This window comes from Schistocerca nitens, chromosome 2, assembly GCF_023898315.1.
Source record: "Schistocerca nitens isolate TAMUIC-IGC-003100 chromosome 2, iqSchNite1.1, whole genome shotgun sequence".
NCBI classification, from domain to species: Eukaryota; Metazoa; Arthropoda; class Insecta; order Orthoptera; family Acrididae; genus Schistocerca; species Schistocerca nitens.
This window is the reverse complement of record NC_064615.1, coordinates 76,661,258-76,688,999: the sequence shown is the minus strand read 5'-3', so window position 1 is coordinate 76,688,999 and position 27,742 is coordinate 76,661,258. Positions and strand designations below refer to the sequence as shown.

General features: G+C 44.1%; 1 protein-coding gene across 7 annotated transcripts in view; it reads right to left on the bottom strand.

Moving 5' to 3' along the window:
* LOC126235747 (leukocyte elastase inhibitor-like) overlaps positions 1-27,742 on the bottom strand; it is a 196,262-nt gene that overhangs the window by 66,862 nt on the left and 101,658 nt on the right. The window contains exons 8-9 of one of the 7 annotated variants that reach the window (XR_007544805.1): positions 27,419-27,647; positions 15,055-15,139 (exon numbers count right to left, since the gene is read on the bottom strand). The exons of 5 other annotated variants lie outside the window; for them this stretch is intronic. Coding sequence is in view for 1 of the 2 variants with exons in the window: in XM_049944535.1 (XP_049800492.1) it covers positions 15,215-15,369 (155 nt within the window). In the remaining variant the exon portion in view is untranslated. Of the gene's footprint in view, positions 1-15,054; positions 15,370-27,418; positions 27,648-27,742 lie in introns of those variants that run through there. One more of the 7 variants, XM_049944535.1, reaches the window with a different exon arrangement.

Below are 27,742 nucleotides of genomic sequence, written 5' to 3'. Positions count from 1 at the left end.
ACTGTCTACGAAATGTGTTAAGAATAGAGTTAGTACTAAAGAAGTAATAAATTACAACATCATGCATGACGATGCAGTTTTTCTCGCTTCTCATTATTTGACGTCACACCTCCCGAGCTAATTGTTGTACAATGATATAATTTTGCTAATACTTTCAGTGGCGCAAAATATGTCGCGAATACAGTTAGTACTGAAGATGTAATAAATTAAAGCGTCATCCCTCATGTGGCAGTTTTAATGCATGAAGAGCGATAACGTAGTAAGCCATAAACATTTTTTTCTAGCATCTTTTTATGGGGGTTGTCAGCGAGAAACAGTTTCGTAAAAGTTCGAATTTATGTGTATAGTTTCTTGCAAATTACTTATTGCTCTCGTTCCCAAATACTGAATAAATAAATGACTGGTATTCGTGCGTCGTGATCTGCACTGCCTTTTCACTCCCACCCATTTGATAGGTATGTGGCTTTTACCCCCACAGTGATTCTTTCCAATGTGACAGGTGTACCAAGTTTGGATGGAATCGGGCCAGTGGTTTAGGAGGCCATGTGTAACTTACACACTTATGTAGATAAATTCACATATACTGTACATTCACTTTTATAATATGTACGGATACTAAAAGAAATGTGGAAGTCACGCATACACACACACACACACACACACAGGAATGCAAGAGAGATCACAAACGCACATTCGACAGTTGGCAAGAACATTCAACTGTCGGCAACAACATCCAAAACAGAAAATGAGAATAATGTTTTGCTATGGGAAGTAATTTAAAAATAAATTGTTAACTAATGCATACCGCAATTTAACCATCACATTGGAGACACTAGTTCAATATGCGCTCTAGATAAAGCGCCCTCTGCTGGCATTAGTCTCTTGTATAAATACCAGACGCAGTCTGAGTATTACCAGCACGTACCATGTACTCACGTGTAACTTGACGATGATTTACATCAGATATTTTAATCGTATGTGTGGTGTCACCGCCAGACACCACACTTGCTAGGTGGTAGCCTTTAAATCGGCCGCGGTCCATTAGTATACGTCGGTCCCGCGTGTCGTCACTATCAGTGATTGCAGACCGAGCGCAGCCACACGGCAGGTCTAGAGAGACTTCCTAGCACTCGCCCCAGTGGTACGACCGACTTTGCTAGCGATGGTTCACTGACAAAATACGCTCTCATTTGCCGAGACGATAGTTACCATAGCCTTCAGCTACGTCATTTGCTACGACCTAGCAAGGCGCCATTACCAGTTACTATTGATGCTGTAAAACATGTACCGTCAAGAGCGACATTCACCATTTATGGATTGAAGTTAAGTATTCCACCAGCTACAGTCTAATTTCCTTGTCCTGTTCCAGACCTCACGCCAGCCTGCGTGAGCTAAAACGTGTGCCTTTCGGCTTCCTCTCATACCGGTGTTGGCTCTCCTGCCAACCCACAAGTCAAATTATTTCCCCGACATAACGTAGCTACTCTGTCCTACGACGAAATTTTGTCTGCCTTAGATGCATATTTCAAAGAATCAGTCAATGTAGTTGCCAAACGGTATACCTTCTTTCGTACAAAACGTACAGCAGGTCAGACTAATCAGGAGTGGGTTGCAACCTTGCAAGGCCTTACTAGGGATTGTGCTTTTGAGTGTCAATGTGGACTCCCTTATTCAGATACTATGGTACGTGATGTAATTGCACAGAACGTTTCTGCTGTTCGTATACGGGAACAGATTTTGAAACTAGTCAATCCCTCCCTTCAACAAGTGATGGACATATTGGATCAGCTGGACACACTTGACTTTGCTCAGGAATCATTTGAAACTTCGCCACCCGTGTGTCAGGTTAACCGGCCTGCCGGGCGAGCTGCACGGAACAGTAAACAGTCCTCGCACCCGGCCGCACCATTGCCACCAGGCTCTCAGCCACGTGTACCGCGCCGGCAAGCAAATGCAGTGCTAAAATCATGCCCGCGGTGTGCTACTAGACATTCACGTGAGAATTGCCTGTCACGCCAAGCTATTTGCTTTTACTGTAATAAAAAAGGACATGTTCAAAGTGTTTGACAGAAAAAGCTCTGATCAGAAGCTCAAAACCATTCCAGGCCCTTTGCTTCGCGCCGGAATCGGAATCGAACCAAGGATACTAAGGCTCGCAACACTTCGCCTATGGAAATTCATGTAGTTCATGCCACTCCGCCCAGTGCCACTCTCTCTAACAGTGACTGTGTTCGTCCCACAAATAGTGTGCGTCGACGTCGCCGGAACTCCCGTCAAGTCGCAAGTGATTTTGTACCAGTGTCAGTTCACGTTGCACGAGACAGTCGCTCTTGTCATCAGCAGGACAATAAACTTTTTGTGGACTTGGACATTAACGGCAAAGTGATACCATTCCAGCTCGATACCAGGGCTGCAGTTTCATTGATCAATCAAGCCACGTACAAACAGCTGGGCACACCTCCGTTGTGTGCCACAAATGTTAAGCTAACTAGCTATTCCGGTCAGCATATCCCTGTGTTAGGACAGTGCAGCCTTCTTGCAACATACAAGGGACAAACAAAACTTGTGTCACTGTACGTCCTTCGTTCTTCTTCTGCAGTCAACGTGTTTGATTTCGATTTATTTCAGTTGTTTAACTTGTCTATAGTCAATCAGGTCCTATCAGTGAACCAGACTGTGCCTTCAGACGGTGTTTCTTGTCTATGTGCCGAATTTGCAGACATTTTTGGACCGGGCCTTGGTTGCGCTAAGAACTATAAAGCACATTTGGAACTGAAAGTAAACGCGCAAGCGAAACTTTTCAGAGCGCGCAATGTTCCCGACGCATTGCGTGATGAGGTCGCAAAAACATTACATGATTTGGAGTAACAAGGTGTAATTGAATGTGTGCAGGCTTCTCTCTGGGTATCACCCTTAGTAATTTTGCCAAAACCTTCCGGAAAATTGAGACTTTGTGTGAACTTCAAGGTAAAAGTGAATCCACAACTAGTGATTGCAACTTTTCCTTTACCCCGCCTGGAAGATCTTTTTGACAAACTGTGCCCGGGTCAATATTCTTCGAAGTTAGACCTCGCAGATGAGTACTTGCAAATACTGGTGGATGAAGAATCCCAGCGCATTTTGGTGGTTAACACGCATCTTGGTTTGTATCGATTCAAACGACTGCCATTCGGGTGCCCCTGCATTGTTTCAGCAATATCTACAAACTGTTTGTGCGTCGGTCCCTACTGCAGCAAACTATCTGGACGATATTGTGATCTCCGGAAAGACGGAAGAAGAACATTATTTCAGGCCTTGCGACAAAATGGTCTTCGCTTGCGGAAGGACAAATGTGTGTTTTTTGCTCGTGACTTGCCCTACCTGGGACATGTACTCAATGCCCAAGGCATACATCCCAGTCCTGAGCACCTCCGTGCCATACAAGACTTGCCTTCGCCGCAGAATTTGAAGCAGCTACAGGGTGTGCTGGGAAAAATTATTATCACCGTTATATACCACACGCCTCTTCCATTTCAGCTCCGCTTCATCGCTTACGCCGTAAAGGTGTTCCGTTCGTCTGGACGACGGAATGCGAACGCGCCTTTCGCCAGTTGAAATCGGCGTTGATTTCCAATACTTGCCTTACGCCATTCGATCCCCGGAAGCCCCTTTTGTTGATGGTGGATGCATCGGATTTCGGGATCGGTGCTGTGCTTGCACACAAAGATGGTTCGCACGATCGCCCTATTGCCTTTGCGTCCAAATTGCTCTCGTCTGCGCAAAGAAAGTATTCACAGATCGAGAAAGAAGCATTGGCTCTCGTCTTTGGTGTTACAAAGTTTCATGATTTCTTGTATGGTCGTCACTTTAGCATCATCACCGACCACAAACCTTGACATCGATTTTTCATCCCACCAAGCCTGTACCTCCATGTACAGCACAGAAGTTCATTCGCTGGTCTATTTTCCTCTCGCAGTACCGCTACGATATCTTGTATCGGTCCACTGCTCAGCACAGAAACGCTGATGCGTTGTCCCGTTTGCCTGTTGCTGAGGATAGAGCATTTGATTCCTCCGAACTTGCTTGCATGTTCATTGATTCGGAAACCGATGACGTGGTCGAATCGTTTCCGATTGATTTTCGTCGTGTAGCTACAGCCACAGCTGCCGACCCTGTCCTTGCTACCGTTCTGCGTTTTGTTGCTACGCAATGGCCATTGTCAAAGTCACAGATCGGGGATCCGTTGGTTCGCCGATTTTTTGCTCACCAGGAGAGACTTTTTGTACGACGTGGTGTTTTGCTGTTGCGTTCTGATAATGATCAGTCCAGGGTCGTGGTCCCATGTTCGTTACAGTCCTCTGTCTTACAGCTTCTCCACCAAGGACATTGGGGTATAGTGAGAACGAAACAACTTGCTCGTCAGCACTGTACTTGGTTCGGAATCGATGCCGTGATTACGAATATGTGCTCTTCTTGCATGGTGTGTGCCGAACAACAATCAGCACCACCGCGGAAATTCTTTGCATGGCCAAAAGCACTTCCCCTTGGCAACGCTTACACATCGATTTTGCTGGTCCATTCTAGAATGCTCGATGGTTGGTTGTGGTAGATTCATTCAGTAATTTTCCTTTTGTTGTCCGGATGTCTTCCACGACGTCATCTGCCACCATCCAAGCGTTATCTGCTATCTTTTGCACTGAAGGTCTTCCACAGACTATTGTTTCCGACAATGGCCCACAATTCATGTCCGCAGAATTTCAGTCATTCTGCAAGGCCAATGGTATTCAACATCTGACATCCGCGCCGTTTTCGCCACAGTCAAATGGTGCCGCTGAACGTCTGGTCAGGACTTTCAAGTCACAGATTTTGAAATTCTCGGGAGGACGCGTTATTGCTCTTTTTGTCCTCGTATCGCTCTCAGCCCCGAGATGGTCGCTCGCTGGCTGAGTTGCTTCACGGTCGCCCTCATCGAACCTTGATGTCTTTGCTACATCCGCCGCATCAGGTTCCTGTGCAGCGGCAGACACCTGCTTTTGCCCCAGGCGACGTTGTCTGCTACCGTCACTATCCAGGTTCACGGCGTTGGCTCGAAGGGCGCATTCTTCGTTGCCTCGGCCGCGCTATGTATCTGGTTTTGGGGGCCTCTGGTGAGGTGCGTCTGCATCTCAATCAGCTGCGCCTCTGTCGTCGCACGGGATCTACCGCTCCCCGTCTGCTTTCAGCGATGGTGCCGTCCGGTTAGCGCCCTGGGGACCCATCTAATGGGCGCCATCTCGCCTCAGCCCCAGGTGTTACCGACGCTGCCTTCCATTTTGCCCCATGGCGACGCGCCGCCGCCGCCGCCGCCGCCGCCGCCGCCGCCGCCGCCTGTTCTCCCGCCGGCGACGCCCGCAGTGGACGCGTCGCTGCAACCGCCGGGCGCCTCCCTGGGTCACGCGCCACCGTTCGCTTCCCGTGACCAGTTGTCCTCCGACATGGAACTCTTCCCGCTCTGGACCATATGTCGTCTTCGCCCGTCGGGTGCCCCGGCCCGATAGAGGTCGACCCTTCAGCCCCTCCTGTCTCTCTGCGGGCGCATACACCGCATGTTGGCGTGCACCCTGGAGCAGGTTTTCAGGCGTTTCCTAGCTCCCCGCGGTCCTAATGGCAGGGTGCGGGTGACACAGCCTCGCCTGTTGTTAGGCTCCCCACTTCATCGCATACGTCAACATGGGGTCCTCCCCACGGCGGGCGGAAGCCTTATGCCACAACCGTGCGCCGATTTGCTGGGGAGGAATGTGGTGTCACCGCCAGACACCACACTTGCTAGGTGGTAGCCTTTAAATCGGCCGCGGTCCGTTAGTATACGTCGGTCCCGCGTGTCGCCACTATCAGTGATTGCAGACCGAGCGCCGCCACACGGCAGGTCTAGAGAGACTTCCTAGCACTCGCCCCAGTGGTACGACCGACTTTGCTAGCGATGGTTCACTGACAAAATACGCTCTCATTTGCCGAGACGATAGTTACCATAGCCTTCAGCTACGTCATTTGCTACGACCTAGCAAGGCGCCATTACCAGTTACTATTGATGCTGTAAAACATGTACCGTCAAGAGCGACGTTCACCATTTATGGATTAAAGTTAAGTATTCCACCAGCTACAGTCTAATTTCCTTGTCCTGTTCCAGACCTCACGCCAGCCTGCGTGAGCTAAAACATGTGCCTTTTGGCTTCCTCTCATACCGATGTTGGCTCTCCTGCCAACCCACAACAGTATGTATGGCAGCTATACGTGGCTATAGACAGTTTATAATTTTATATTTTACCTATCACTAAGATTTGTTAGATTTAGCGTTAACTTATTGAACCTGTCGCTTACACAATACTTATCTCTGTAATAGATCTGAGGATGGCAGTTTGCCGGAACCGGTAATAAAGTGTAAGAAAACTGTTGATCAAGTTGGACTTGTGAAAATGAAAGGCAATTTCGTCAGAAAAAGGTAGAATAGGAAAACCCAAAACAAAAACATATCAAAAATCGCTTCAACTCTTCGTCTATCTTATATAAAACATGTTTCTGCTACTCATAAACAACTTTCAAGCTTATCAGTAACAACGGCAAACTTTTGTCTTTGATAGTGTTGAAGAACGTTCCATTGATTACAGAATTACAATAATAACCTAAAACTTCTGATGTTTGTGCAAGTAAACTACAGTTGTAAAGTAATTGCTGGTTACATAAAAGCGCTGACGATACTTGATCAAGTAATTTTTCTTACTTATAAATTGAGGAGCGCCGGAACAAAACCGATAAATCCCCATTTGCTCTTAATACAGAAAGTAACAAATAGTGATCTCTAAATGGCTCCACAAGCTATAAAAAGAAGAAACACACCATAAGACACTTGATGTCGCGATGTGCTGAAAATTATTTTGTGGCAGCATGTTTTACTACTCCTGTATCTCCCCCCTACACCTCATACAAGCGAATACAGCAAAAGTGGATATATCGGGTTTTGTTCCGGCGCTCTTCAATTGTAATGTATATTATCCATTACTTGCTGGAGAAATACAGACGTCAGATAATGTTATACATCACCCCGCTTCCCAGACCTCCTGAAGATAGACGTTGATTGCGGATACTGTATCACAGACACAGTCCATCTGACTGTTCAGAGATGTCACTATACCCACTCAACCATGCATAAGCAGCGCCTGTTAGACGAGGGAGTCGGACAGCCGATCACTTCCAGTCATTCCACCAGGAAGGAGGTACCAGGCTCGTGTTGTCTGTAGTTCATCCATGCCTAGACTGCCAATACCGCGGTTCGATCGCGTCCGCATTGTTACTTTGTGCCAGGAAGGGCTCTCAACAAGGGAAGTATCCAGGTATCTCGGAGTGAACCAAAGCGATGTTGTTCGGGCATGGTGGAGAGACTGGAACTATCGATGACATGCCTCGCTCAGGCCGCCCAAGTGCTACTACTGCAGTGGATGACCGTTACCTACGATTATGGCTCGGAGGAACCCTGACAGCAACGCCACCATGTCGAATAATCTACATCTACATCTACATTTATACTCCGCAAGCCACCCAACGGTGTGTGGCGGAGGGCACTTTACGTGCCACTGTCATTATCTCCCTCTCCTGTTCCAGTCGCGTATGGTTCGCGGGAAGAATGACTGCCGGAAAGCCTCCGTGCGCCCTTGAATATCTCTAATTTTACATTCGTGATCACCTCCGGAGGTATAAGTAGGGGGAAGCAATATATTCGATACCTCATCCAGAAACGCACCCTCTCGAAACCTGGACAGCAAGCTACGCCGTGATGCAGAGCGCCTCTCTTGCAGAGTGTGCCACTTGAGTTTGCTAAACTTCTCCATAATGCTATCACGCTTACCAAATAACCCTGTGACGAAACGCGCCGCTCTTCTTTGGATCATCTCTATCGCCTCTGTCAACCCAACCTCGTACGGATGCCACACTGATGAGCAATACTCAAGTATAGGTCCAACGAGTGTTTTGTAAGCCACCTCCTTTCTTGATGGACTACATTTTCTAAGGACTCTCCCAATGAATCTCAACCTGGTACCCGCCTTACCAATAATTAATTTTATATGCTCCTTCCACTTCAAATCGTTCCGTACCCATACTCCCAGATATTTTACAGAAGTAACTGCTACCAGTGTTTGTTCGGCTATCATATAATCATACAATAAAGTATCCTTCTTTCTATGTATTCGCAATACATTACATTTGTCGATGTTAAGGGTCAGTTGCCACTCCCTGCACCAAGTGCCTATCCGCTGCAGATCTTCCTGCATTTCACTGCAATTTTCTACTGCTGCAACTTCTCTGTATACTACAGCATCATCCGCGAAAACCCGGATGGAACTTCCGACACTATCTACTAGGTCATTTATATATATTGTGAAAAGCAAAGGTCCAATAACACTCCCCTGTGGCACGCCAGAGGTTACTTTAACGTCTGTAGACGTCTCTCCATTGAGAACAACATGCTGTGTTCTGTTTGTTAAAAACTCTTCAATCCAGCCACACAGCTGGTCTGATATTCCGTAGGCTCTTACTTTGTTTATCAGGCGTCAGTGCGGAACTGTATCAAACGCCTTCCGGAAGTGAAGAAAAATGGCATCTACCTGGGAGCCTGTATCTAATATTTTCTGGGTCTCATGAACAAATAAAGCGAGTTGGGTCTCACACGATCGCTTTTTCCGGAATCCATATTGATTCCTACAGAGTAGATTCTGGGTTTTCAGAAATAACATGATACGCGAGCAAAAAACATGTTCTAAGATTCTACAACAGATCGATGTCAGAGATATGGGCCTATAGTTTTGCGCATCTGCTCGACGACCCTTCTTGAAAACGGGAACTACCTGTGCTCTTTTCCAATCATTTGGAACCCTCCGTTTCTCTAGAGACTTGCGGTACACGGCTGTTAGAAGGGGGGCAAGTTCTTTCGCGTACTCTGTGTGAAATCGAACTGGTATCCCGTCAGGTCCAGTGGACTTTCCTCTGTTTAGTGATTTCAGTGGATTTTCTATTCCTTGGACACTTATTTCGATATCAGCCATTTTTTCGTTTGCGCGATGATTTAGAGAAGGAACTGCAGTGCGGTCCTCCTCTGTGAAACAGCTTTGGAAAAAGGTGTTTAGTATTTCAGCTTTACGCGTGTCATCCTCTGTTTCAATGCCATCATCATCCCAGAGTGTCTGGATATGCTGTTTCGATCCACTTACTGATTTAACGTATGACCAGAATTTCCTAGGATTTTCTGTCAAGTCGGTACATAGAATTTCACTTTCGAATTCACTGAACGCTTCACGCATAGCCCTCCTTACGCTAACTTTGACATCGTTTAGCTTCTGTTTATCTGAGAGGTTTTGGCTGCGTTTAAACTTGCTGTGAAGCTCTCTTTGGGTTCGCAGTAGTTTCCTAACTTTGTTGTTACTGATAAGCTTGAACGTTGTTAATGAATAGCAGAAACATGTTTTATATAAGATAGACGAAGAATTGAAGCGATTTTTGATATGTTTTTGTTTTGCGTTTTTTTATTCTACCTTTTTTTGACGAAATTGACTTTTATTTTGACAAGTCCGTCTTGATCACACAGTTTTCTTACACTTTATTACCGGTTCCGGCAAACTGCCATCCTCAGATCTGTTACAGAGTGTACTCCCTGCCGCCGCTGGATAAGCAGCTGCCAGCAGTAAGTCATGTACTCTTAGCTCACTTATTTGTTACATAGTTTAATTCTTAATTTCTTTGAGTGTTTTTGGGTACTTGCATCGTTTAATTCACAAATTTCGGGGGTATTACAGTATTTGAGAGTTGTAGCATCGCGTTTTAGTACCTGAATAGTGTAAAATTGCGTAGTCTCCTTCTTCCACCGAGCAGTGTGTCAGCAGTGTGCAAGTAGCAGCATTACTGCAGTTACTAGGCAATCTTGTATTTTAATAACCGTTTAAATTTTGTGTCGAATTGTTTGTGCTCTCTGTAGATTAGTTCAGAAGTTCTTTGCACAACAGTATTTAGCATGGATAGGGACTGCGACTGCTGTGTTCGGATGTGGGCTGAGTTGGCATCCCTTCGCTCCCAGCTTCAGGCAGTGTTGGCTTCGGTCACACAGCTTGAGGTTGTTGCCAATGGGCATCACTGTGGGGATCCGGATGGGGGTTTGTCGGGGACGGCCAGCTCGTCCCACGCATCCCCCGACCAGACTACGACTGTGGCTACCCGGGCTACTGCCCACATTGAGGCTGACCCCTCACCTGTGGTAGAGTGGGAGGTCGTCTCGAGGTGTGGCAGGGGTGAAAGACACTCCGGAGGGCCGAACGGAAGGCCTCTCCAGTTTGTCTGACGAATCGGTTTCAGGCTCTGTCTCCGGCTAATACTGATCTTCGGCCAAACATGGTAGCTTGTCCTGTTCCAGAGGTTGCCCCTCAGTCTGCAAGATCCGGGCGGTTGAAGAGGGTGGGCTTACTGGTAGTTGGGAGCTCCAACGTCAGGCGCGTAATGGGGCCCCTTAGGGATATGGCAGCAAGAGAGGAGAAGAAAACCAATGTGCACTCCGTGTGCATACCGGGGGGAGTCATTCCAGATGTGGAAAGGATCCTTCCGGATGCCATGAGGGGCACAGGGTGCACCCATCTGCAGGTGCTCGCTCATGTCGGCACCTATGATGTGTGTCGCTATGGATCGGAGAAAATCCTCTCTGGCTTCCGGCAGCTATCTGATTTGGTGAAGATTGCCAGTATCGCTAGCGGGATGAAAGCAGAGCTCACCATCTGCAGCATCGTCGACAGGACTGACTGCTGACCTTTGGTACAGAGCCGAGTGGAGGGTCTGAATCAGAGGCTGAGATGGTTCTGCGACTGTGTGGGCTGCAGATTCCTCGACTTGCGCCATAAGGTTGTGGGGCTTCGGGTTCCGCTGGATAGGTCAGGAGTCCACTACACACAGCAGGCGGCTACACGGGTAGCAGGGGTTGTGTGGCGTGGACTGGGCGGTTTTTTAGGTTAGATGGCCTTGGGCAAGTACAGAAAGGGCAACAGCCTCAAAGGGGGCGGGGCAAAGTCAGGACATGCGGGGACCAAGCAGCAATCGGTATTGTAATTGTAAACTGTCGAAGCTGCGTTGGTAAAGTACCAGAACTTCAAGCGCTGATAGAAAGCACCGAAGCTGAAATCGTTATAGGTGTGGAAAGCTGGTTGAAGCTAGAGATAAATTCTGCCGAAATTTTTACAAAGGCACAGACGGTGTTTAGAAAGGATAAATTGCATGCAGCCGGTGGTGGCGTGTTTGTCGCTTTTAGTAGTAGTTTATCCTGTAGTGAAGTAGAAGTGGATAGTTCTTGTGAATTATTACGGGTGGAGGTTATACTCAACAACCGAGCTAGGTTAATAATTGGCTCCTTTTACCGACCTCCCGACTCAGCAGCATTAGTGGCAGAACAACTGAGAGAAAATCTGGAATACATTTCACATACATTTCCTCAGCATGTTATAGTCTTAGGTGGAGATTTCAATTTACCAGATATAGACTGGGACACTCAGATGTTTAGGACGGGTGGTAGGGACAGAGCATCGTGTGACATTACACTGAGTGCACTATCCGAAAATTATCTCGAGCAATTAAACAGAGAACCGACTCGTGGAGACAACATCTTGGACCTACTGATAAGAAACAGACCCGAACTTTTCGACTCTGTAAGCGCAGAACAGGGAATCAGTGTTCATAAGGCCGTTGCAGCGTCCCTGAATATGGAAGTAAATAGGAATATAAAAAAAGGGAGGAAGGTTTATCTGTTTAGCAAGAGTAATAGGGGGCAGATTCCAGACTACCTAACAGATCAAAACGAAAATTTCTGTTCCGTCACTGACAATGTTGAGTGTTTATGGAAAAAGTTCAAGGCAATCATAAAATGCGTTTTAGATAGGTACGTGCCGAGTAAAACTGTGAGGGACTGGAAAAACCCACCGTGGTTCAACAACAAAGTTAGGAAATTACTGCGAAAGCAAAGAGAGCTTCACTGCAAGTTTAAACGTAGCCAAAACCTTTTCCTGCTTTTCGTGCAGCCACAGCACGTCGTATTGCGTTTCAAACTGTGCGCAATAGGCTGCATGATGCGCAACTTCACTCCCGACGTACATGGCGAGATCCATCTTTGCACCCACGTCACTATACAGCGCGGTACAGATGGGCCCAACAACATGTCGAATGGACCGCTCAGGATTGACATCACGTTCTTTGCACTGATGAGTGTAGCATATGCCGTCAACCAGACAATCGTCGGAGACTTGTTTGGAGGTGACCCGGTCAGGATGAACGCCCTAGACACACTGTCCAGCGATTCCAGCAAGGTGGAGATTCCCTGCTTTTTTGGGGTGGCGTTATGTGGGGCCGAAGTACACCGCTAGTGGTCACGGAAGGCGTTGTAATGGGTGTCATCCTCTGACAGATAGTGCAACCATATCGGCAGCATATTGGCGAGGCATACGTCTTCATGGACGACAATTCGCGCCCCCATTGTGCACATCTCGTGAATGACTACCTTCAGGATAACGACATCGCACGACTACAGTCGACAGCATGTTCTCCACACATGAACCCTATCGAACATGACCGGATGGATTCAAAAGGACTGTTTATGGCGGACGTCACCCACCAACCACTCTGAGGGATCTACGCCGAATCGCCGTTGAGGAGTGGGACAATCTGGACCATCACTGCCTTGATGAACTTGTGTATAGTATACCACGACGAATACAGGCATGCATCAATGCATGAGAACTTGCTACTAGGTGTTAGGGGCACCAGTGTATACAGCAGAGTGGACCACCACTTCTGAAGGTCTCGCTGTATGATGGGACAACATGCAGTGTTTGGTTTTCATCAGCAATAAAAAGGGCGGAAGTGATGCTCATGTTGATTTCTATTCCACTTTTTCCGGTTTCGGAACTCTCGGAACCGAGGTGATGCAAAACTTTGTTTGATATGTGTACATCCATGGCAGAGGTAGGCGACTATTCAGATTTGGCACAACTCTGAAACATAGAAAGGTATTGATCGCACAGTTCTTTATTATGAAAGCGTTTCTAAATCTCATCATCGGACTGTAGCTGTGGAGTGAGGTCCACAAGAAAATTAACAACAGCAAATATGTACATAAGTATGCGTCTATGTATTCCAGCATACAGAAATTTCAGTTACTATCGTACTTACTTACTGGCCATTATAGCCGAATATACGTTACTGTATTCCAACCTGTTAGATAGTGCCACCATTTTCATGGACCGTCTGATAATGCTGTCTTGCCAACCTTCCTCTATAGATTCACTCGCCTTAAAGAGATGGAGCCACTGTTCTCCCAGGCAGCCACCACGTTCTACCTGCCTCGCTGTGCAGCTCCTTTAGTTACAGACGATGCGTAGGGCATCGATACTTCGCGTTTTGACAGTAATAATTCTTCATGCTATTCATTTGACTTACTCTACAAATTTATCACAACTCGCTCATGCTCCCTCGCCATGCGTTGCACATTATGGTCAAAGTAAATTTAACCTCTCGTATCGAGTTCAACGAGTGTTTTTTTTTTCTTTTTTTTTAATAAATAGCTCTACTCCTCTAGACTTACCTAAATGGTTATATTGTATGTCATCTATTGTTTGTTCGACGAGTGTAATGTTTGCAGTTGGTCATACGCATGTAACATTTTTTGGTGATGGTTGTAAACTTGTAACAGCTGGACACTTACACAATATAACACTAATGTAAACAACCAAAAAAATCCCCCTTTTTACTGCATAATAATTCTTTTCATTTCAAGTTGTTGCCACTAATCTGGGCTCATCTAAATTATTCTGTTATGTGATTTATTACATGTTCGTCTATTGTAGTATGACCACATTTCGTGATACTTCTGAAGAATTTTATTTGGCGATGGCTGTAAAATTTTTCCCTCACAGCTTATAACTTATGTATTACCTATATCGATTTTGCGTTTATATTGTACCACACCAGTTATTGGTTGCAATTCTCTTCTGTTCTGATTAGTGCCTGGAGACTGTCTCTGTAACGTCATTGACGGTGTTACCTAACGATGCACATTTCATGCTGTTAGTATATGAGCTTCTCTTCGATAAAAGTAGCATAAATACATTTTCGCCAAGTTGCTCACAATGTTCTGACATATACTTAGTCGCAGTGCATGAGAATTTGTTAAGTACATCTTTGACTTGCTCTCTATGGTTAATGATAACGCCACCCCCTGTCCTTCGTTACGTCTTTGACAGCTTAATCGTCACATTCAGTTTGGCACTGGTTCTATTCGAATAGACAAAGGCGCTGTCAAATAAACATACATGAGATGAGATTTGTATTCTAGTCATTTTTGCACTGAAGTTTGAGTTTAACGTAAGTATGATACTAAATGAAACTTCTGTATACTGGAATACTTACATTCATATTTATGTAAGCATTTGCTATCGTTGATTTTCTTGTACACCCCCCACAGTTTCAGTCTGATGATGAGATTTTGAAACGCGTAACGCTTGATAAAGCATTGTGCTATCAAGACTGTTCTGTATTTCAGGTCTTTGCCAATTTATACTTTGCAAAGATATAAAATAGACAACGGACTAAGACTGAACGACATGCTGTTCTGATTATGTGCACACCAAAAAGCAAACACAAAATGAGAAGTCGGCGGCTCCCGGTTTCTTTCTCGCACATTCATTTATGTTTCTTACTCTACCATTTCGACCGCTAATCGCATCATTTACTACGTCATTTATGTATTGGACCAAACTTACCGCACCGTACTTGTGATACAGCACAATTCTATGCAGAAAACATCTTTCACGCTTTACAGACAGATTGACGCTCGACTTGCTCCTGGATTAGTTTATCGGCTGGCTATGGTGGCATGAAGATCATACGGCCGGAAAGCTACGATATGTGTCAGATCATGAAACTGAGGATTCCACCATAAGTGGGACAAGTGTTACAATGAAAACAATTTTACCATGATTTTGAATGAAAGTAACTTTAATGTGGAAAAAAAAAAACACAAAATTACTCGTAATTTATATTTATTTTGAGGATAGGCCTGTCTTTCAAAACAAATTCATACAGTAAAGAGCGAGCGTTTTATAAAACAGTTTTCTTCAAATGGGTGTGATACGGTGCAAATATCCAACGTGCTGCTCGCTTTACGCTTGGCAATGTGTTCACATCAGGATGTGGACGGGGGCTCCGAGTATCGTCCCGCGAACAGCACAGTTTTCGTCTGCTGGTCCAGTATGAGGAACAGGAAGGGGTGATCCGCTTTGAAGATGATGGGTCGTGGCGGCCCAAATCCGACGGAGGTAGGGTAGGAAATAATCACAGCTGCAAAAAAATACATCATGGGATGTTTTCTTTCATCACACCGTAATCTGCATTATATCAGAAGACTGAAATTTAATATGTGTTCTTAGCTGAAATTTTTATGCTGTTCTTGTTTTAACTCTACGAAGTGCATTTTCTTCACAACGCCGTAAATTTTATTTTATTTTTAGTAATAAGAATTAAGACAGCAAAGTAGGTACACGAATATGATTCGCTATGTATGAGATTACAGCCACAGGGCGTTGCGAAAACACTGGACTGCGAATATTTGACCACGTCGGAGACATCCTTTGCCTGGGACCAACAATATGTTGCCTGAACTGTTTACGTACCACACAACACACTAGCGCGTAAAACGTAATTACGAGAGTAACCTTCCATTCCGCGGAATATTCTTTCGTTCCAAGAGCTTCTCTACTTGCGCTGCCCGACGTGGCCGCCTTATATCACTCATATAGATGACACCAGAACAGAATGTACTTCAAAAAAGGTGTACTTGGGCAAGGCGTACAGTGTCACAATGACGTTGGACGGTGATTCTAACGTGTACAAAGATTTGGAGGTCAACACGTCCATGCAACATTATGCCTTCCTACTCCGAAACACTCGGGCCATCAAAATGACCATGTTCTATAATACAGCGCTGGACGTTCCCTCATATGGAGAGACGCAGGAACACATAACGCACCATGGAACATTGTCGAACATGATCATTTTGGTAGTCCAGGTGCTATGGTGTGGGAAGGCATACTGTTGCATGGGCATAATGACCTCCAAATCGTTGATAACGGTCCCGTTACACTCACTAGTCAATGTTATTGTGACACTGTGCTCTTTCTCCATGTCCGTATTTTAAAAGGTTCATTCGTCTCTGACTTCATAGATGACAACGCGTGGACGAATCGAACAGCGCAGGTAAATAGATTACGGCCTTGCCGCAGTGGTAACACCGGTTTCCGTCAGATCAGCGAAGTTAAGCACTCTCCGACTGCGCTAGCACTTGGATGGCTGACCATCCGGTCTGCCGAGCGCTGTTGGCAAGCGGTGTGCACTCAGCCCTTCTGAGGCAAACTGAGGAGCTACTTGATTGAGAAGCAGTGGCTCTGGTCACGAAAATTGACAATGGCAGAGAGAGCGGTGTGCTGACAATCTGCCCATCAGTATTAGCACCCAGTGACGCCCCTGGGCTGAGAGGATGACACGGCGGCCGGTCGGTGCCGTTGGGCTTTGGAAGGCCTGTTCGGACGGAGTTTAGTTCTTTAGGTGAATGGATTGGTCTGCCTATTCCCCCAATTTAAATCCGATCGAGCTAGTATGTGATGCGCTGGGGGGACGTATTACAACACGTACACATCCAACGCATGGAGGAATGGATTGCCCTACCAAAAGAACGCCTCTCCAACCTTGTGGCCAATGGAGCACGCTGTAGAGTCTTATCCCACATCGTATTAAGAACCATGTCACGCCTTTTTAATGCACAGCGGCCCATCACTTAAGTGTAATTATTGCTTTTGAATAAGACAGTCATTTTTGTTCGTTATATAGCGCCTTTCCTTCAGTTACCTTTTGTTACCATACTGTAGCCGTTCTTCCTAATCAGGCCCAAGTTTCATTGAGGTATGTCGCGTGAATGTGACACATGATGCCAAATTTGTATTCGTCCTCAAGTTTTCCACACCAGTGTACAAGGGCTCCACTGCTACATATCATACCGAGTTCAATGACTCATTTCTACATCAGATGGGTTCTGCTTTAATGCATGTCTGCGAAAATTCTCTTCATCAGTAAAATAGCACTGAAAGGTGGAATTTCCTTTAGTCCTCAAATTCACAAACTAATGAGGGGTCACGAATTCGGGAGTACAAAGAATGATACAGAAAAAGATACATTTAATGACTTTAAATATGTTGCTAGAGAGTAATAAACATCAAATTCTCAAAACCATGTCGGCAAGCTTCAAGAGACTAGGTTGTAAGGTGAAAAGTACCGTTTCTACATTCACATATTGACTACTTCCCTGAATGTCCTGGGACATTACAGTGAACAGCAAGGTGAACACTTCCATCAGGACATTACCAGGACGGACAAGATGTATTAGGTGAGATGGACTGACAGTATGATGCTGGAGAGAGGCAAAGCTGTAGGTTCTTTGAGAGAAACAAAAAAGAGAAAGATTTAAAATTAAATGTGAAGGATTACTTATAACGTTGCTAAAACAACAGTGTCTAGCATTTGTAGTGTATACCTAAACCATTAATTATAAGAATAAAAACCTTGATTTAAATTCTATTTAAATATCTCTACTTCTATTACTTAATTATTATTGTGTTATGAAAAATCTTGATGTGATAGAGCAAAGCGAAAACAATTTTGAGAATCACTGTCATAAATTGATTCTAGAACAGTTATTTTTGAGAATTTATCGGGAATGAATGCTCACTTTCGTTATTCATTAAAAAAAAAGCGAAGGACTACTTTAATCTCACACTTCATAGATTTGGCACCAATGTAGGTGCAGTGAATCAGCAATTTTTGTCATCACGTGCTCCACACAATGCATCGCTGCTATTGGTCTATGGGAAAGTTTCAAGTACGGCACAATTTTGAGAAATCCCAAGCAGGGCAATGTCTAACGTTGTATATTTGCAAGTGAAGCGAGGAGCTACACCGAGCTGCGCAATTTTCTTAATGAATGAGGTTATTTATTTCTGTACTGTTTAATGAAGATCCTGTAACACATCAAAAGAGTGAAATACGTTTTTCCGGTGGACGTCACATCCCTCAATTTCATCGTCTGTTATACACTAATGGCCATTAAAATTGCTACACCACGAAGATGACGTGCTACAGGCGTGAAATTTCACCGACAGGAAGAAGATGCTGTGATATGCAAATGATTAGCTTTTCAGAGCATTCACACAAGGTTGGCGACACCTACAACGTGCTGACACGAGGAAAGTTTCCAACCGATTTCTCATACACAAACAGCAGTTGACCGGCGTTGCCTGCTGAAATGTTGTTGTGATGCCTCGTGTAAGGAGGAGAAATGCGTACCATCACGTTTCCGACTTTGATAAAGGTCGGATTGTAGCCTATCGCGATTGCGGTTTATCGTATCGCGACAATGCTACTCGCTTTGGTCGAGATCCAATGACTGTTAGCAGAATATGGAGGGTAATACGGAACGCCGTGCTGGATCCCAACGGCCTCGTATCACTAGCAGTCGAGATGACGGGCATCTTATCCGCATGGCTGTAACGGATCGTGCAGCCACGTCTCTATCCCTGAATCAACAGATGGGGACGTTCGCAAGACAACAACCATCTGCACGAACAGTTCGACGACGTGTCCAGCAGCATGGACTATCAGCTCGGAGACCATGGCTGCGGTTAACCTTGACGCTGCATGACAGACAGGAGCGCCTGCGATGGTGTACTCAACGACGAACCTGGATGCACGAATGGCAAAACGTCATTTCTTCGGATGAATACAGGTTCTGTTTACAGCATCATGATTGTCGCATCCGTGTTTGGCGACATCGCGGTGAACGCACATTGGAAGCGTGTTTTCGTCATCGCCATACTGGCGTATCACCCGGCGTGATGGTATGGGGTGGCATTGGGTACACGTCTCGGTCACCTCTTGTTCGCATTGACGGCACTTTGAACAGTGGACGTTACATTTCAGATGTGTTACGACCAGTGGCTCTGCCCTTTATACGATCCCTGCGAAACCCTACATTTCATCAGGATAATGCACGACCGCATGTCGCAGGTCCTGTAGGGGCCTTTCTGGATGCAGAAAATGTTCGACTGCTGCCCTGGCCAGCACATTCTCCAGATCTCTCACCAATTTAAAACGACTGGTCAATGGTGGCCGAACAACTGGCTCGTCACAATACGCCAGTACTACTCTTGATGAACTGTGGCATCGTGTTGAAGCTGCATGGGCAGCTGTACCCGTACACGCCATCCAAGCTCTGTTTGACTCAATGCCCAGGCGTATCAAGGCCGTTATTACGGCCAGAGGTGGTTGTTCTAGGTACTGATTTCTCAGTATCTATGCACCCAAATTGCGTGAAAATGTAATCACATGTCAGTTCTAGTATAATATATTCGTCCAATGAATACCCGTTTATCATCTTCATTTCTTCTTGGTGTAGCAATTTGAATGGCCAGTAGTGTATTTCTGTGTTTGTACCGAGCTAAAACGTCCTGTCTGTAATGTGCGACTACCCCCTTTTTCATCGATACAAGCTTTCGCTGTATTGTCATCCTCAGTTGAGTGTAATATTATAATAATCATTATCACCTTGTGTCCGTCTAACTACTGTATTCAGAAAGCCACTGGAGGGAACGAACCGGTGATAAACGACCAGGCTCAAAAATGGTTCAAATGGCTCTGAGCACTATGGGACTTAACATCTATGGTCATCAGTCCCCTAGAACTTAGAACTACTTAAACCTAACTAACCTAAGGACATCACACAACACCCAGTCATCACGAAACGACCAGGCACAAACACTGCTAAACGTAATAAAATAAAATATAATATAAAAAGTACCTCAGTACCTTGCCTTGCCCGCGCATGTATTTATTCCAGTCTTCTATTAGTTCATCTCCTCCTCCATCCACTCTCTCTGTCCACACCTCCTCTTTCCATTCTCTGCCCACCTCCTCCCCTGCCTCTGTCTCTCCCATCCTATTTTCTATCTCTGTCCATCTCATCCTCCCCCCTTCCCTCTCAACGTTACCATCCATACTTCAACAAGAGGGTTGTGGTTCTTACCCCCACAGTATTTTTTTTCAGATTGTAACTAATAATTGCAACACATTCGGTTGGAATCGTTGCAGGGGTATACGATGAGCTGTTGTTGTTGTTGTTGTTGTTGTGGCTTTCAGTCCTGTGACTGGTTTGATGAAGCTCTCCATGCTACTCTATCCTGTGCAAGCTTCTTCATCTCCCAGTACCTACTGCAACCTACATCCTTCTGAATCTGTTTAGTGTTTTCATCTCTTGGTCGCCCTATACGATTTTTACCCTCCACGCTGCCCTCCAATGCTAAATTTGTGATCCCTTGATACATCAGAACATGTCCTACCAACCGGTCCCTTTTTATTGTCAAGTGGTGCCACAAACTCCTCTTCTCCCCAATCATATTCAATACCTCCTCATTAGTTATGTGATCTACCCATCTAATCTTCAGCATTCTTCTGTAGCACCACATTTCGAAAGCTTCTTTTCTCTTCTTGTCCAAACTATTTATCGTCCATGTTTTACTTCCATACATGGCTACACCCCATACAAATACTTTGAGAAACGACTTCCTGACACTTAAATCTATACTCGATGTTAACAAATTTCTCTTCTTGAGAAACGCTTTCCTTGCCATTGCCAGTCTACATTTTATATCCTCTCTACTTCGACCATCATCAGTTATTTTGCTCTCCAAATAGGAAAACTCCTTTACTACTTTAAGTGTCTCATTTCCTAATCTAATTCCCTCAGCATCACCCGACTTAATTAGACCACATTCCATTATCCTCGTTTTGCTTTTGTTGATGTTCATATTATATCCTCTTTTCAAGACACTGTCCATTCCGTTCAACTGTTCTTCCAAGTCCTTTGCTGTCTCTGACAGAATTACAATGTCATCGGCGAACCTCAAAGTTTTTATTTCTTCTCCATGGATTTTAATACATACTCCCAATTTTTCTTTTGTTTCCTTTACTGCTTGCTCAATATACAGATTGAATAACATCGGGGACAGGCTACAACCCTGTCTCGCTCCCTTCCCAACCACTGCTTCCCTTTCATGCCCCTCGACTCTTATAACTGACATCTGGTTTCTGCACAAATTGTAAATAACCTTTCGCTCCCTGTATTTTACCCCTGCCACCTTCTGAATTTGAAAGAGAGTATCCCAGTCAACATTGTCAAAAGCTTTCTCTGTGTCTACAAATGCTAGAAACGTAGGTTTGCCTTTCCTTAATCTTTCTTATAAGATAAGTCGTAGGGTCAGTATTGCCTCACGTGTTCCAACATTTCTACGGAATCCAAACTGATCTTCCCCGAGGTCAGCTTCTAAAAGTTTTTCCATTCGTCTGTAAATAATTCGCGTTAGTATTTTGCAGCTGTGACTTATTAAACTGATAGTTCGGTAATTTTCACATCTGTCAACACCTGCTTTCTTTGGGATTGGAATTATTATATTCTTCTTGAAGTCTGAGGGTATGTCACCTGTCTCATACATCTTGCTCACCAGATGATTGAGTTTTGTCAGGACTGGCTCTCCAAAGGCCGTCAGTAGTTCCAATGGAATGAGCTATTTGCCCGTATCTTTGTCCGCGTACGTAATTTCCAGATATATTTCACACATATTCAACATATTTTGCACGTATTTGTACGCGCATTTCGCCTGATCTCTAGCGAATATCGTCCAACAGTTTCATTTCCAAGCAGCAAAGTTTTTATGACGTTTTATCTCCTGAATTATGTGTCTTACAGTTATATAATTTTGCACATACGTCCAGTAGTATAGGGGGCTAGTGTCTGTGAAATGAGTTGTGAATAGAATTACTATTAAAGAAGTAACTGATAAAAACAGCATGCATGATGCGACAATCTTTCAAGCATGTCAGTGTTTATACGGTATATCTCGTGAAGTATGTGTCGTACAATGACATATTTTTCTAGGTACATTCAGTGGTATATGTGGATAGTGTCTGAGAGATGTGTTGTGAATGGAACTAGTAGAAAAGAAGCAGTTAATTAAATCGTCATACATGAGGCGACAATTTTTCTCACTTCTCAGTGTTATTACCTCATATCCCCTGAATTACGAGTACGTATCGTACGCCGGTATATTTTCTAGGTACATCAATGACACTGTCTACGAAATGTGTTAAGAATAGAGTTAGTACTAAAGAAGTAATAAATTACAACATCATGCATGACGATGCAGTTTTTCTCGCTTCTCATTATTTGACGTCACACCTCCCGAGCTAATTGTTGTACAATGATATAATTTTGCTAATACTTTCAGTGGCGCAAAATATGTCGCGAATACAGTTAGTACTGAAGATGTAATAAATTAAAGCGTCATCCCTCATGTGGCAGTTTTAATGCATGAAGAGCGATAACGTAGTAAGCCATAAACATTTTTTTCTAGCATCTTTTTATGGGGGTTGTCAGCGAGAAACAGTTTCGTAAAAGTTCGAATTTATGTGTATAGTTTCTTGCAAATTACTTATTGCTCTCGTTCCCAACTACTGAATGAATAAATTACCGGTATTCGTGCGTCGTGATCTGCACTGCCTTTTCACTCCCACCCGTTTGATAGGTATGTGGCTTTTACCCCCACAGTGATTCTTTCCAATGTGACAGGTGTACCAAGTTTGGGCGGAATCGGGTCAGTGGTTTAGGAGACCATATGAAACTTACACACTTATGTAGATACATACATATATATATTCACTTTTATAATATGTACGGATACTAAAAGAAATGTGAAAGTCACGCATACACACACACACACACACACGAATGAAAGAGAGATCACAAACTCACATTCGACAGTTGGCATCAATATTCAACTGTCGGCAACAACATCCAAAACACAAAATGAGAAAAATGTTTTGCTATGTGAAGTAATTTAAAAATAAATGTTAAACTAATGACTGTGCATACCGCAATTTAATCATCACATTGGAGATACTGGTTTAATATGCGCTCTAGATAAAGTGCCCGCTGTTGGCATTAGTCTCTTGTGTAAATACCAGACGCAGTCTGAGTATTACCATTACGTACCATGTACTCACGTGTAATTTGACGATGATTTACATCAGATATTTTAATCGTATGTATGGCAGCTATACGTGCCTATAAAAATTTTATAATTTTATTTTTTACCTATCACTAAGATTTGTTAGATTTAGCGTTAACTTATTGAACCTGTCGCTTACACAATATTTATCTCTGTAATAGATCTGAGGATGGCAGTTTGCCGGAACCGATAATGAAGTGTAAGAAAACTGTCTGATCAAGTTGGACTTGGGAAAATAAAAGGCAATTTCGTCTATCTTATATAAAACATGTTTCTGCTATTCATAAACAACTTTCAAGCTTATCAGTAACAACAGGAAACTTTGATAGTGTTGAAGAACGTTCCATTGATTACAGAATTACAATAATTACATAAAACGTGTTGTGTTTGTGCAAGTAAACTACACTTGCATCTAAAGTAATTGATGGGTACATAAAAGCGCAGACGATACGTGATCAAGTAATTTTTCTTACTTATAAATTGAGGACTGTCGGAACAAAAACTGATAAATGCTCATTTGCTCTTAATAGAGGAAGTAACAAATAGTGATCTCTAAATGGCTCCACAAGCTATAAAAAGAAGAAACACACCATAAAACACTTGATGTCGTGTTGTGCTGAAAATTATTTTGTGGCAGCATGTATTATTACTGCCGTATCTCCCCCTACACCTCAAACACGCGAATACAGCAAAAGTGGATATATCGGGGTTTGTTCCGGCGCTCTTCAATTGTAATGTATATTATCCATTTCTTGATGGAGAAATACAGACATCAGATAATGTTTTGCATCACCCCGTTTCCCAGAGCTCCTGAAGATAGACGTTGATTGCGGATATTGTATCACAGACACAGTCCATTTGACTGTTCAGAGATGTCACTAAACCCAACCAACCATGCATAATCAGCGCCTGTTAGACGAGGGAGTCGGACAGCCGATCACTTCCAGTCATTCCACCAGGAAGGGGGTACCAGGCTCGTGTTGCCTGTAGTTCATCCATGCCTAGACTGTCAATACCGCAGTTCGATCGCGTCCGCATTGTTACTTTGTGCCAGGAAGGGCTCTCAACAAAGGGAAGTATTCAGGCATCTCGGTGTGAACCAAAGCGATGTTGTTCGGGCATGGAGGAGAGAGAGGAACTGTCCATGACATGCCTCGCTCAGGCCGCCCAAGTGCTACTACTGCAGTGGATGACCGTTACCTACGATTATGGCTCGAAGGAACCGTGACAGCAACGCCACCATATTGAATAATGCTTTTCGTGCAGCCACAAGACGTCGTATTACATCTCAAAATGTGGGCAATAGGCTGCATGATGCGCAACTTCACTCCCGACGTCCATGACGAGATCCATCTTTGCACCCACGTCACCATGCAGCGCGGTACAGATGGGCCCAACAACATGCCGATTGGACCGCTCAGGTTTGGCATCACGTTCTCTCCACCGATGAGTGTCGCACATGCCTTCAACCAGATGTGTTTGGAGGCGACCCGGTCAGGATGAACGCCCTAGACACGCTGTCCAGCGAGTGCAAACAGGTGGAGATTCCCTGCTGTTTTGGGGTGGCATTATGTGGGGTAACGTACGCCGCTGGTGGTCATGGAAGGCACAGTAACGGCTGTACGATACGTGAGTACCATCCTCCAATCGATAGTGAAACAATATCGGCAGCATATTGGCGAGGCATTCGTCTTCATAGTCGACAATTCGCGCCCCCATCGTGCTCATCTTGTGAAGGACTTCCTTCAGGATAACGTCATCGCTCGACTAGAGGGGCCAGCATGTTCTCATGAACCTTATCGAACATGCCTGGGATAGATTGGAAAGGTCTGTTTATGGACGACGTGATCCTCCAACCACTCTGAGGGATCTACGCCGAATCGCCGTTGAGGAATAGAACAATCTGGTGGACCAACAGTGCCTTGATGAACTTACGGATAGTATACCACGACGAATACAGGGAATCATCAATGCAAGAGGACGTCCTATTGGGTATTAGAGGTACCGGTTTGTACAGCAGTCTGGACCACCATCTCTGAAGGTCACGCTGTATGGTGGTACAGCATGAAATTTGTGTTTTTCATTAGCAATAGAAAGGGTGGAGATTTCTATACTGGTTTCGGAACTCTCGGAACCGAGGTGATGCAAAACTTTGTTTGATATGTGTACATCCATGGCAGAGGTAGGCGACCATTCAGATTTGGCACAACTCTGAAACATAGAAAGGTATTGATCGCACAGTTCTTTATTCAGAATGCGTTTCAAAATCTCATCAACGTACTGTAGCTGTGGAATGAAGTCCACAAGAAAATTAACTACGACAGATAAGTACGTAAGTATGCGTCTAAGTATTCCAGCATACAGACATTTCAGTTACTATCGTACTTACTTACTGGCAACCATTATAGCTGAATATACCTTACTGTATTCGAACCTGTTAGATGGTGCCACCATTTTCATGGACTATCTGATGCTGCTGTCTTGCCAACCTTCCTCTACAGATTCACTCGACTCAAGGAGATGGAGCCACTGTTCTCGAAGGCACCCACCCACCTTGTACCTGCCTCGCTGTGCAGCTTCTTTAATTTCAGACGACGCGTAGTGCATCGATACTTCGCATTTTGCCAATAATAATTCTTCAAGCCGTTCATTTGACTTACTTTGCAGTTTTATCACAACTCGCTCATGCATTCCACTTTATGGGCAAAGCAAATTTAACTTCTCGTATCTTTTTTTTTTTTTTTTTTTTTAGTAAATAGCTCTACTCCTCTACACTTACCTAAATTGTTATTTGTATGTCATCTATTGTTTGTCCGACTAGTGTAATGATTACCGTTGGTCATACACATGTAACATTTTTTGTGATGGTTGTAATCTGATAACAGCTGGACTGTTATACGATCTAACACTAATCTAAAAAACGAATGAAATTGTCCCTTTTTACTGTATCACATTTGTTTTTATTTAAGTTGTTGCCACTAATCTCGGCTCATCTAAATGATTGTGTTATGTCATTTATTACATGTTCGTCTATTGTAGTATGACTACATTTGGTGATACTCCCGAAAAATTTTATTTGGTGATGGCTGAAAACTTATATCGGTTTTATATTTATATCGTACCACACCAGTTATTGATTGCAATTGTCTTCTGTTCTGATTATTGGCTAAAGGTCGTCTCTGTAACGTTGTTCACGAGGTTAGCTAACGACGCACATTTCATGCTGTTAGTATATGAGCTTTTCTTCGATAAACGTAGCAGAAATTTATTTTTGACAAGTTGCTCACGATGCTGTGACATATACTTAGTCGCTGTGCATGGAAATTTTTTAAGCTACTCTTTGACTTGCTTTCTACGGTTCATACTAGCGCCACCCACTGGCCTTCGTTACGTCTTTGATAGCTTACTCGTCACACTCAGTTTGGCACTGGTTCTATTCGAATAGACAACAGCGCTGTCAAATATGCATATATGAAATGAGATTTGTATTGTATTCACTATTGTACTGAAGTTTGAATTTAACGTAAGTATGATACTAAATGAAATTTCTGTGTACTGGAATACTTAGATTCGTATTTAAATAAGTATTTGCTATCGATTTTCTTGTACACCCCGCAGAACTTCAATCTGATGATGAGGTTTTGAAACGCGTAAGGCTTGATAAAGAATTGTGCTATCAAGACTTTTCTGTATTTCAGATTTGTGCCAATTTATATTTTGTAAAGATGTAAAATATACAATGGCCTAACACTGAGCGACGTGCGGTTCTAATTATGTGCACACCAAAAAGCAAACAGAAAATGAGAACGACTTCTCATTCATTTGTGTTTGTTACTCTACTATTTCTACCGCTAATCGCATCATTTACTACGTCATTTATGTATTGGACCAAACTTACCGCACCGTAGTTGTGACACAGCACAATTCTATACAGAAAACATTTTTCACCCTTTACAGACCAATCGACGCTCGACTTGCTCCTAGATTAGTTTATCGAATGGCTATGGTGGCACGAAGATCATACGGCCGCAAAGCTACGATATGTGTCAGATCATGTGGGGCAAGTGTTACAAGGAAAACAAGTGTACCTTGATTTTGAATTAAAGTAACTTTAATGTGGAAAAAAGTAACACAAAATTACTCGTAATTTATATTTATTTTGAGGATAGGCCTGTCTTTCAAAACAAATTCATACAGTAGAGAGCGAGCGTTTTATAAAACAGTTTTTTTCAAATGGGTGTGATACGGTGCAAATATCCAACGTGCTGCTCGCTTTACGCTAGGCAATGTGTTCACATCAGGATGTGGACGGGGGCTCCGAGTATCGTCCCGCGAACAGCACAGTTTTCGTCTGCTGGTCTAGTATGAGGAACAGGAAGGGGTGATCCGCTTTGAAGATGATGCGTCGTGGCCCCCCAATTTGAAGGGAGGTCGGAGCGGCAACCAACACAGCTGCAAAAAAATGCATCACGTGATGCTTTCGTTCATTGCAGCATAATCTGCATGATATCAGAACACTGACAACGGGAAGACATCAGACACGGCCA